Below are 11,360 nucleotides of genomic sequence, written 5' to 3' on the forward strand. Positions count from 1 at the left end.
GATTAGGGGTTTATTAGGGGTATTTATAGGTGAAATTTCAGACCCTAATCCTCGCCCGCATCGCGAGCGCGACCCTTGCATCGCGACCGCGATATGCAGCTATTCTGAAATATGGTCGACCTGCCAAGGTATCACGGCCGCGACCTACCCTTCGCGACCGCGATGTGCACAACCTCTTAACATCAGATCCAAATCTTGATTATCGTAGAGCTCTGAGTTACGGACGTCTGGGCTTTGGATTCACTTTTTTCGAGTCCGTATGCTCAAGTTATGGCCAAAACCGTGGAGACGCGCAAACCAGAATTTGAACCTTCTTCAACAATCATCTTTTAGCACCAAAACTCTCGTAAACCACCAAGATACTTCCAAAACATCACTTGAACCAAAAAGCGATAAACTTCATAAAAACCTCACAATATCTTCAAAATATATCACGAAATGAATATGAAGCGAACCTCATACCGCAATATAAAGTATGTATAAATGTGGCGATATCAGAAGCTTACCTCCATCATCGACTTAAAGAAGCTTCAGCCTGGTTCGCATGCTATACCTTCGTTGTGCAATACCTCTGTTCCATTAAAAGTCAGCATTTTCACGTGGAGAGCTAGTCTACTCCGTCTTCCCGTGCGCATAGAACTGGACAAAAGAGGTTTAGATCTCGACACTATTCGTTGTCCATTGTGTGATGACGATCTAGAATCGGTGGATCATATCCTTTGTAATTGCAAACATTCTAAAGTTGTTTGGGACAAGTTCTTAACTTGGTAGGGCTGCGCAAACATCTCAATTGACAATGTGGTGAATGCTTTTTCTGACGACAATCAATCTATCAATTCACGTTCGGGAAAACGCATTTGGCAAGGATCAAAATGGGTTTGTGGTTACATCATTTGGAAAAATCGAAACAACAAAATCTGCCGCAAAGCTAAATGGGATACGGCATCGATATTGAGTGACATTCAACTTAAAAGTTTCCAATGGATTTCGAAAAGATTCAAGAATTCGAACATCGATTGGCATCAATGGCTCATCAGTCCGGGATTTTATGTTTCGTCTTCTAATAATCGTGTGGGTGTTGGCTAGATACATGTCATGTTTACCTCATCATTGTAAATTTTTGCTATAATATTGGTTTATAGTTTAGATTGTATATAGGCAGGGGCGAAGACAAGGGGGGGACTGAGGGGTGCTCAACCTCCCCCAAAGCCTAACCAAGACCCAAGTTTCAATTGTATTAGTATGTCTAAATAATTGTAAGCATCCCTCAAAGCCGAAGTCTGAATTATAAATATTATGTCCAAAATATGTAATTTAAATGACCTAAGTTTTCAAATCTCATATAAGCCCCTCTCATATGTAAATCCTGGCTTCGCCTTTGTATATAGGGTGCGAATATGTTGGACATTGTACTCGTTTGATGATTAATGAATATGAAGTTTTGCTTTTCAAAAAAAAAAAATATTTATAAAAAAAAAAAAATTACAAATGAATAAATTGCATACATTTCATGCAATATGCTAAAGAATCTTCTTTATCTGATGGAATTCAAAAGATTTACCAGTTTTGTAAAAGTTTACGAGCATTATCTGATGGAATTCATATTCTAATTTCATAATATTCCTACGAATTCTTCACACCAAACAACACCCCAATTCTTTCTTCATGAATTAACATGCACACCGTATTTAGCATGCAACTATGGAAGATCGTATTGCACAATTTGCACATAACACGAAATACATTGTTTGCCACACTCAATTAGCACATCTAATTTATCCAAAACTTCCATCATCAAAGATAGCTACACCAAATATGCTGATTTACAATTTAAATCCTCACCATTTTAATGATACGATTGTTTTTTTTTTTTTCTTAAATGTGAATATAATGCAAGGGCAGTGTATCAAACTAACCCAAGAAACATCAATACATCATGAATACAAGAAACATGATACGATTGTTAATTTGTGATATTTCAGTATTTTAAGACTACTCCCAACCCTTCCCGCCCTCACAACTTCAGTTTTTTAAAAATCTACTAATAAAAAGAAACATGTCATAGTTAAAGTTACATTCGTACCCTTTTATATGTCACAATTGATCTACTAAATGGTAAGATTCCATATAATCAATATGGCATTCATTAAATTTTGTTTGGTTGTTTCTTTATAGAAAACAAAAAGATCAGGACGGACCTACAATAATCATGTTAGGTTTCTCTTTACTCTTTACAGCTGACCATTATACAGTCTCAAAGAATATTGGTTAAAAGAAACATCTCATGGTTTTAATGAAACCAACCATGTGTTTCATAATATCTTAATCTGCCAAATCTAATTATGCATCTTATCATGTTCCTTCTGGTATAGCTTACTTAGAACACTTGTACTTCCCGCTTAACTACTTGTACCACATGAACACAAAATCAAAAGTTCAAATATTTACAATACTAAACTAGTACTTTCATTGATAATCTTTTTATCTTTTTCTTTGCATATACTACAAGTTATTTATCATACAACTCCACATACACTGAAGTAAACAAACAAACAAATAAAAATTCCCTAAATCCTACCCGTCTAAACCAGCACAACACCTGAAAGTAAAAGTCAAAGTCAACACACAAACAAAACCCATAAACATGATTAACCCAACCTAAACATCTCAAAACTGGCAAGAAGTACCCAACCTCTGTCTCTGCCTTTGCACCAATGCACCCGATTTTCGCTGCGCGAAAACCGGGCCCATCAGCTCCTTAAACTTTTCTAAAAACACACCCCATTCCTCATCGTTCATGTCCGATAACTTAACGAACGTAGCACTCGCTGGTAACTGCTCACCCGCACTTCGATGCCCAGCCGACGAGTCACCTAAACTCAAGTTTTTCTTGAGCGACGTTGTTATATTGGAAGCCGAAGGTACTCTTTCCGGTACATAATGTACATCTTTTTCTTCACTTTCACCTTCTTCTTCTTCAATTGTTTCTTCAAGTTTAGAAAGAGGGTTTCTCCCGGGCCCGAAATTGAACCGTAGAATCGGGTTTATGGAACTCGCACAATCATCATAGTCGATTTCGAACTGAAAACCGTCTTCGTGCACTTGAGTTCTCGGAGATATCACAAACGGGTCCCGTTCTCTTTCGGCTAACACTCGTTTTGCCTCGATGCACAAAGCCTCGAGCTCGCTCGGTTCCTCTTCACCGCGACGAAATTCACGGCTCATCATCTCACCGATCTCACCCAAACACAAACCATAAGCCGCAGCTTCTTTAAGAAAAATGGTGCATAGGGTTAGAACACGAAGACAAGCTTCACGGATCATAGGAAGCTCGTTTCTAAGCATCGATGAGTCACGAAACGGGTCAAGTTTTTCAATGTACTCGAGCTCGTCTTCTGAAAACGGGATCGAAGCTTGTGGCCAATGAATCCACTCGAAATACGGATCCTCTAAACTTTCCGGCAAGCATAGACCATGGTCAATGGGTATAAGTTCAACTTGTTGACCAAAATTTCCATAATTGTTAACTTTTTTCACAAGCAGATTCCCCGCGTGACGGTCCGTGTTAAAAATCCTAATATCTAATATACCAATACGATGAACGGAAGACACTGGAAAACTCGACGTTCCATGATCACTCGCATCAAAATCATGATCCATAAACTTCTGAAACGAAGCGATTTTACTATAATGTTTTTTCCTAGCGTTATTATTATTCCCGCTTACACCATCATTAACATTAAATATCGAGTGCGTAATTTTCACTAATGCAGTAGGAGGTACATTAGCAAAATGATCATAATCAAGAAGGTAAGCAGCAACCTCACGAAAACCCGTTTCACCTACACGAACCGACCGTTTCAGCCCTGGTTGACCCAGAGTTTTACCCACAAACCCTTTCGGGTTATTGGGCGCAAAAGGCTCCTCATCAGTCGGTTTCACAATCGCCACTCTCTCACCCCTACTGTTCCTAAAATAATACGCACCTCCTAAACCACCGTTAACCGGGACGGGGTCCACCCCGTTCTTCAACGCCAACACAATCTCATTAACAATCTCTTTCGTCCGCACAAAACTACTCGAATGACCCAAAATCTCAATGGGCCCACTACGATCCCTCTGTTGTATATCCCGACCCGAAGGAGACAAACATGGGGTCGAAGAGCTTCTATGCATATGACTCCTAGTCAAAAGAAGCGGCGAATCGTTACGAATGGCGCTAAGATCATTCTTCAACACCATATCACCAAAACTTAAAGAACTTTCTTCAATCGGAACATTTAAAGCAATCTGTAACCGTCGTTTCACCATATGCGCGTTGTCGTTTCGATCTAAATCCATTCCTAAAACGCAGCCCGTTTCCGTCTGAACAAAAACTCGTCTCCTACCCGTACTTTTTCGATCGTTTCCATGATACTCCCTACCTACCGGAGTCTTAAAAACCGATACCGCCATTTGTGTTTGAACCGGACTTGTGTCAAAGTTACTAGACATTAACCAGAGTTACAAACTAAACGTGCTTTACAGTGTTGTACGGTACAATCCACGTAACAAACTGAATCGAATCTGATCAGTGCAGTTTCTCCTAATCTGTACACAATAACATCCACAAGCAACAATATACAAATCTATTAGAGCCGTACATAGTAAGTTACAATTTCAGAAATTTATATTTATATTTTATATATTTATATAATATAATAAAGTTTACACAAAAGGTATAACATTCATAGCTGAAAACAGGTCAACGGTCAACATAAGCTCTGTTTAATATACTTGTTACTACAAGCTTACTAGATCTATAAAGATAAAGCGAATAAAATGATATATACAGTATATATGTATATATGTATATATATGATAAATACACCATAAGCTAAGTAAAAAAGCTAACCTGGATAGGACCAGATCTGAAGGAGATTTAGAAACTGAAACAGATTAAGAGATGAATTTAATTAAGATCCGGATGCATCGGAGAGGAGATGAACTAAAAAAAAAAAGGGTTTTTTAAGATGAAATATCTTCAAATCACATGGTAATGAAATTAAAAAAAAAAAAAACCCTTATTTGTAATATGTTCTGGTTCAGTTTCTCTCTAGTCTTCAATGGCTTTGGATCAGGATATTTATATAAGCTTTGTATATATATAGAAGGAAGGGTAGTGATACGTGAATATGGAGTACGTGTAAATTTAACTCTGGTTTATTTGTTAAACCTTGTTGAGTTAGCTAATTTAGTTTCTGTAATAAACAACTCTTTATTTAAGTGATAGTTTTATTTTATTTAATATTAGTCCTTACTCCTTACGTAGTATTTTTTAGTATGAAAAACAAGAATTATTATTTTTTTTTTAGAAAAAAACAAGGATTATATATATATATATATATATATATATATATATATATATATATATATATATATATATATATATATATATATATATATATATATATGAGTGAATGAATTTTTAGATATGGTATTGTGAATTAATATGTAGTTAACGAGAATCGAATTTCTGACCTCCCTTAAAAGAGTCAAACTATCAACTGTCTTGGAATGCATTTTATTTGACAATTTTTTAGAAAAGGTTCTAGCTACGAAAAACCGGCCACTAGTTACAATGAGTAATGAGTGAATGGATTAATTATTCAAGGAATGAAATAACCCGACAGAAACATACAAAACTACTTAAACACAAATTTTATGAAGTGATAGGTATGGGTATAAGATTTAGTACTCCGTAACAATAAAAAAAGTTATCTTTATTTATCTTATCTAATCCAACTTATTTTTAATAATTATCCCTCCTCTCAAAATATATGTTTTGATGTTTGACACCAGTAAATTACAAAGATTTATTATTTATTATTATGATGGTTAGATGTTATGGTATTATTAATATTTACTTTAGAAATATAATTTTATTTATAAAAAGTGTAAATAAACGAATAATTTTTTTTATTTTTGTAAGTGAAAAACAAACTTATAATGGAAAACGAAGGGAGTAACAATCTAGTGAGCTAATGCTTTCGTGACAACTTCTATGAATATATGTAAAATGTAAATTATTACTGTATATTTTAAAGTTATTATTAACAAGCACTATAAGCTAAAAATATATGTAACTATTATGTTAGTTAGATTAATTGATTAAAATTACTACTTTAATTACTTTTTAAAAATAATCTTCGTTTTTCATATATTCCGTACTACTTTATATGATCCCGGTTTAATTTTGTTTTTCATTAGTTTAGAAGGGTCTGGAACATGGAGATTCATCCGTTGGATCAGAGAAGGGATGAGATGATCAGAGCCGTCGGAAGGAACTGAAGAACGAAGGTGACGTGGAGATAAGAATAGATAGTGACCTGGCCAAGTCAACATCAAAAGACCAATTAGGTGTGTTGCATAGGTTTTGTGCCCTCACTCCCATTGTGTGACTTTTACTCAAGATTTGACCACTTACTCAATTTCAATTTAACAAAAAAAAATTTGTTCAATTGAAAAATTAATTAAATTAGTTTAATTTTTTTCCAGTCAAGGATCATAAATTCAAAACTAACTAATTGAGCTACATGTGATGATACGGACTCTAATAAATATGTTTGAATTTTTTTTTTTTTTTTTTTTTTGTGAAAAAAACTAATAACTTTTACTACTATAAAAATTCATCACAAAGATGGAAACACGATAAAAGCAACAAAACCATAAACAAAGCAAAACAAAGACAACAAACCTAGGGGCAAAACAAACGGGCCGAAGACGGAAATAACCTAAACACTAACAACAAACTATAAAAGACATTAAGCAAAAATAAGGAGAACACAAAGACCGCTACAAACCTTGTATGTAACAAAACACTTACAAGAACGACCACCTCGACCTCAAATACCTTCGTTATAAAAACCATTCAATTCAGCACCATGGACCTGACGTCCTTTACCCTTTTTCGATCTCGGAACCACTGGAGGATTAAGGCATTTTCCTTCTACAAGAACAGCGTTGAGCTCCTTCAAAGCTGAATGGAAAATATCTGCAAAGCTACTCGAAGATGAACCTTCCACACTATCGCCTTGTATGTTTGAATATATCATACGATCTAACGGAACAATCCATATGAAATGACTTTTTCTTTTTTGAAAAAATAAGTAAAGCATATATTAAAAAATAGAAACAAAGTATAGTATGAGGAAAACAAGCACCAAGAAACTCATGAAACACACTCATCCAAAACAAGCTATTCTCCTAAAACACGCAAAACAAACAGAATGATACACTGAATAGCAATGAGGCTGCAGAGATTGTAGCCTGGGAGCAAACACGAGATAGCCACGAACAAATTAAGATCTTATAAATTACGGAACTCACGAACACGAAACATGTAAACATAACCCAGCCGAATGTTTTTACCCGATTTGATATCCACTCGAACGACTTTATTTGTATTTCATTTAATAATATTAGCCCGATCCATCGTTTCTTCTTGAAGATACTTTGGTTACGATTTTTCTGAATCAAATAGCCGGTTACCCTTTTGATCGCTTGCCATATTTTGTTCCCCAAATCTATGTTGATGTTGGTCGAATGCTCTCCAAACACATCTTCTAAATTTCTTATAACAACTCCGTCCTTTTTCCACTACACGTTAGTAATGCATGATCTACTGATTTTAAACCCTCTTCGAAAACCGGGCACCTCACCGAATCTAAGTCTACCCCACGTTTATCCAGTTCTAAACATACCATATTGTACTTACATTGCTCCCACCATTATGAAGCAATTTTTGGTTGATAAGATCAGCGAGTCCCTTCGTAGAAAACCTTCCGTTTGATGCTAACACCAACTTCCAAATATCGGCAAACCTATCATTAAAAACAATGTTACGAAAGCTGTGAGTTAAATCCTACAAATCCTCCAGTGCTCATGCATACGGCTGCCTAAGCCAATACCATTTAAACATACACTCATTTCCATTCCATTCCATTCAGTCTTTCACCTTAGTTTCTTCTTCTTGCTCAAGCAAATAAAGTCTTCGAAATTTATCCATCAGTCTTTCTTCTGACAGCCACTGCTAATGCCAAAATCATTTGAACTACCTTCACCAATATCTTTAGAAAAAGAGTTGGTGAAGGATAGCCCCAAATTGTTAATAGTAAAACCAACAGTTACAATATTGGCCCAAACATGGCCCGATTTAACAGAATTAGAGGAATCCCAATGATGTGTAATTCCGTACAATAAAAATAACTAGTAAAAATACCTAACTATTATCACACAATACACGCAATTAAAACCCGATCGTGCAGTAGCTAGTAAGTAATTTGACTAGTTCGTTCCATAGGGAGAGGTAGTTTTGAGAATTCTAAAATAATAATTATCCTAAATAATTTGGGAAGTTGAGATTTTTAAACTTAAACGCAAAAAGTAAGAAAACAAGAATTCATAGGGAATAAGGGTATCCACTTAGAATCAATTTCCTAGGATCTGGATTGGTTTTAGTAAGACTGTTATAATAATTGATTTTCGCAATTAGTAAGATAAGCTGATTTCCCACACTTCAATTCTAATTTTATCATGAAAGTGTAAGTTAATAACGCTAGTTTCCTACACGCTTCTTAAGAAAACAAACGATCAAATTTTAATTACTCAAGATGATGATACAATTGAAGGATAAATTGGTGTCTCGCGTGCAATTCAACACGCAATTCAACATGCAATCCAACAAATCTAATTAGCTTTCAATAACCTAGATAAGCTAATCAATTTCATTAACTGTCGTTAATTCAATCAACAAACGTATATTTAAATGGATCAATCAATGGGAGTAATAATGAATCATGGATCTAGAGAAAATTTTTAATTATATAAAACATAAAGATATCAATCCATCACCTAGGTTCAATCATCTAAATGGATACATGAATAAATTAGCTACTCATCTTGCAAGAGATAGATAAACACAAGAATAAACAATAATTAACCATTGTATTGATCAAAGGATAATGATGAAAGTTACCAATGATCAGTGGTAGTTAAAATTGCAATCCAAGTGCAAAAAACCCAAGTACAAGAATGAGAAAACCTTATGTAAGATCCCGAATTTTGTGCGTCAGAAAATATTCCTGAAAGTGTCAGTAAATGTGCGCAGCAGAAAGTGCCACTAAAAGTGAACCTAACACTTATGCATTTTTAGAATTTGCATCAGAATTAGAGTCAGACAATTTCAGTCCCTGCATTTTAGAATCAGAATTAGATACAGCACCGAGCCGCGCCGCGGGCCAAAAGGCCGCGCCGCGGGCTAAAGCATGAATTGAAGGTTTGGGTTTTGAAATGTGTTGATGTCATTTTTTAGTTTTAAGTCGCGTCGCTGGCTAAAGCTACAGCTGATGCTGAATTCGTTTTTAAAGGTTAAATGAGGGGTATAATTGTCTTTTCACATGTGAACGGGTTTTTGGCCATAAAACTGACCCAAACCTTATCCCAACCTCATTTTCATCCTCTTTTCTTCCCCCTCACACACATCAAACCCTAGAGAGAGAGAGAGAGAGAGAGTGAGGGGTTCTAGAGAGAGAATTGGGAATTTGGGGAAGAAGAAGAGTGATTCGGGTCGGGTCTCAAGAGTTAAATTTGTTCACGTCATTCACGGCTACGTTGTGGTAGTGTTGGTAAGTTCTAACTCCGAATTTAATTGTTTAAGGTTCTTGTTCATGTATGGTGTTTGAGCTAGTCAGGGTTATAAACCCAATTTCTCATGAAATTGGGGGTTTTGTTGTATGTAATGTGTAAGTAAACCCGATTATTGTGGGTTTAGGGTTTGATGATGAATTTGGAAGTATTTGTCATGGTTTTGGGTGTTAGCACTAGTTTGTAAGTGTATTGGTGATTTTAATGTTCTTAAGAACAAGTTTGCTAGTCAAAATGGGTGTTGACTTGGTTTGGAGTCAAAATGAGTTTTGAGTCAAGTTTTGGTGAATCAAGTATGTAAATACTTGGTTTAAGTGTTAATTGGTGTTTTGGAAATATAATCACTAGCCGTTAGTGATTTTGGGCATTTTTGGTGACTTGTGTCAAAATACGTAAATTGAATTGGGTCAAATTTGATGATGACACTAGTTTTGGTCAAATGGATGTTTAAACATTTGTGTTAAGCGTTAAATGATGTTTTCGGATGTAATTACCCGTGAGAAGTAATTTTAGGTTAAAATAATATTTTAACATAAGTCAAACGTGGTCAAAAGTAATATGGGTCAATATTGCACGTGTTGGGGTTTTTGGTGTAATTGGCGTTTGAAATAATTACTACCTAAGTAGTAATTTGGTGTTAAGGCCTAAGTTGGTCTAATTGGTGTCAAGTATAATTTGGGTTAAGTTATACTTGTTTGAATGGGTCGGATTTACCACCCGTAGTGGTAATTGGTGAAGTAAATTTTTGGTGTCTAAATGAGCGGGTTGTTGAGGTAGGTAGAAACAATTGGTTAAGGGTGTTGGCGTCAAATTCTCTTGTAGAGAATGTATGTTGATTGTGTTGTATGCATATATGCGTATTATAGGTAAAAGCTTGCTCGGTTGCGTTTGGTGGAGATTTCGCGCATGGTTTGTAATGCTCGAGTTCACGTGGTAAGTGGAATAATTATATGTGTATGTATATGATGTATTTAGTTGTGTAGCGCGAGATGTGAAGTGTCGAAGTGTTAAGACACCACATTTCACGTGACGAGTGAAGTGTCGAAGTGTTAAGACACCACTCCGGAATGTACGACGAGTGAAGTGTCGAAGTGTTAAGACACCACTCTGGGAAGTTATACGGATGAAGTATCGAGGTGTTAAGATGCCACCAGGGGGTGAAGTTTCGAGGTGTTAAGATGCCACCCGGGGGTTAGTGATACGTGGTGTTAAGTACACTAATGGATGTTGTGAACTCCAATGGTCTTTCACGAGCACCATTCCCTTGTACGATTGGTTAACCATGGTTGTGTGTGTTGTAGTTTTAGCATATTAAATTGTGAACTATATGCTATTGGCGATGCTAGCTTATTCTGAATTGCGGATATTTAGTTTTGCATTGTGATTGCATGGTTGTTGAATTGCTAGCTCGTATGCGGTATTGTGTAAGTGTTTGTAAATAAGTAGATTATATATGTATATGTATTATTGCATTCACTAAGCTTTATGCTTACCCATCTCGTTGTTTACCTTTTTACAAGTATTGTGATTACGAAGCTAGCTAGTTGATAGACTAGGGCGTAGGAGCGCTTGGGCTCGATGGGGTAGCATTTGGATATTTGGACGCGGATTGGGGATTTGGTAGTCCCCGGGATTATGCTCTTGGTATCGGTTGGGTTATTGAGTATTAACCCGTT

At 35.9% G+C, this 11,360-nt stretch overlaps 2 protein-coding genes across 2 annotated transcripts; one reads left to right on the plus strand and one right to left on the minus strand.

Annotated features, from left to right (window-relative positions):
- The first annotated feature begins 483 nt into the window (after positions 1 to 483).
- Positions 484 to 1,086, plus strand: LOC139870410 (uncharacterized). Its single transcript, XM_071858221.1, has 2 exons — positions 484 to 705; positions 772 to 1,086. Exons 1-2 carry the CDS (start codon positions 484 to 486, stop codon positions 1,084 to 1,086), a joined length of 537 nt encoding a protein of 178 aa, XP_071714322.1.
- Positions 1,087 to 2,446: 1,360 nt separating this feature from the next.
- LOC139871529 (phosphatidylinositol 4-kinase gamma 7-like) lies at positions 2,447 to 5,103 on the minus strand. The gene is made up of 2 exons (XM_071859229.1): positions 4,895 to 5,103; positions 2,447 to 4,590 (listed from the first exon to the last, which is right to left on the minus strand). The coding sequence occupies exon 2, from the start codon at positions 4,492 to 4,494 to the stop codon at positions 2,668 to 2,670; it is 1,827 nt and encodes a 608-aa protein (XP_071715330.1). The 5' UTR covers positions 4,495 to 4,590; positions 4,895 to 5,103; the 3' UTR covers positions 2,447 to 2,667.
- Positions 5,104 to 11,360: the final 6,257 nt, after the last annotated feature.

The sequence above is a fragment of the Rutidosis leptorrhynchoides genome, chromosome 10 (genome assembly GCF_046630445.1).
Source record: "Rutidosis leptorrhynchoides isolate AG116_Rl617_1_P2 chromosome 10, CSIRO_AGI_Rlap_v1, whole genome shotgun sequence".
Taxonomy (NCBI): Eukaryota; Viridiplantae; Streptophyta; class Magnoliopsida; order Asterales; family Asteraceae; genus Rutidosis; species Rutidosis leptorrhynchoides.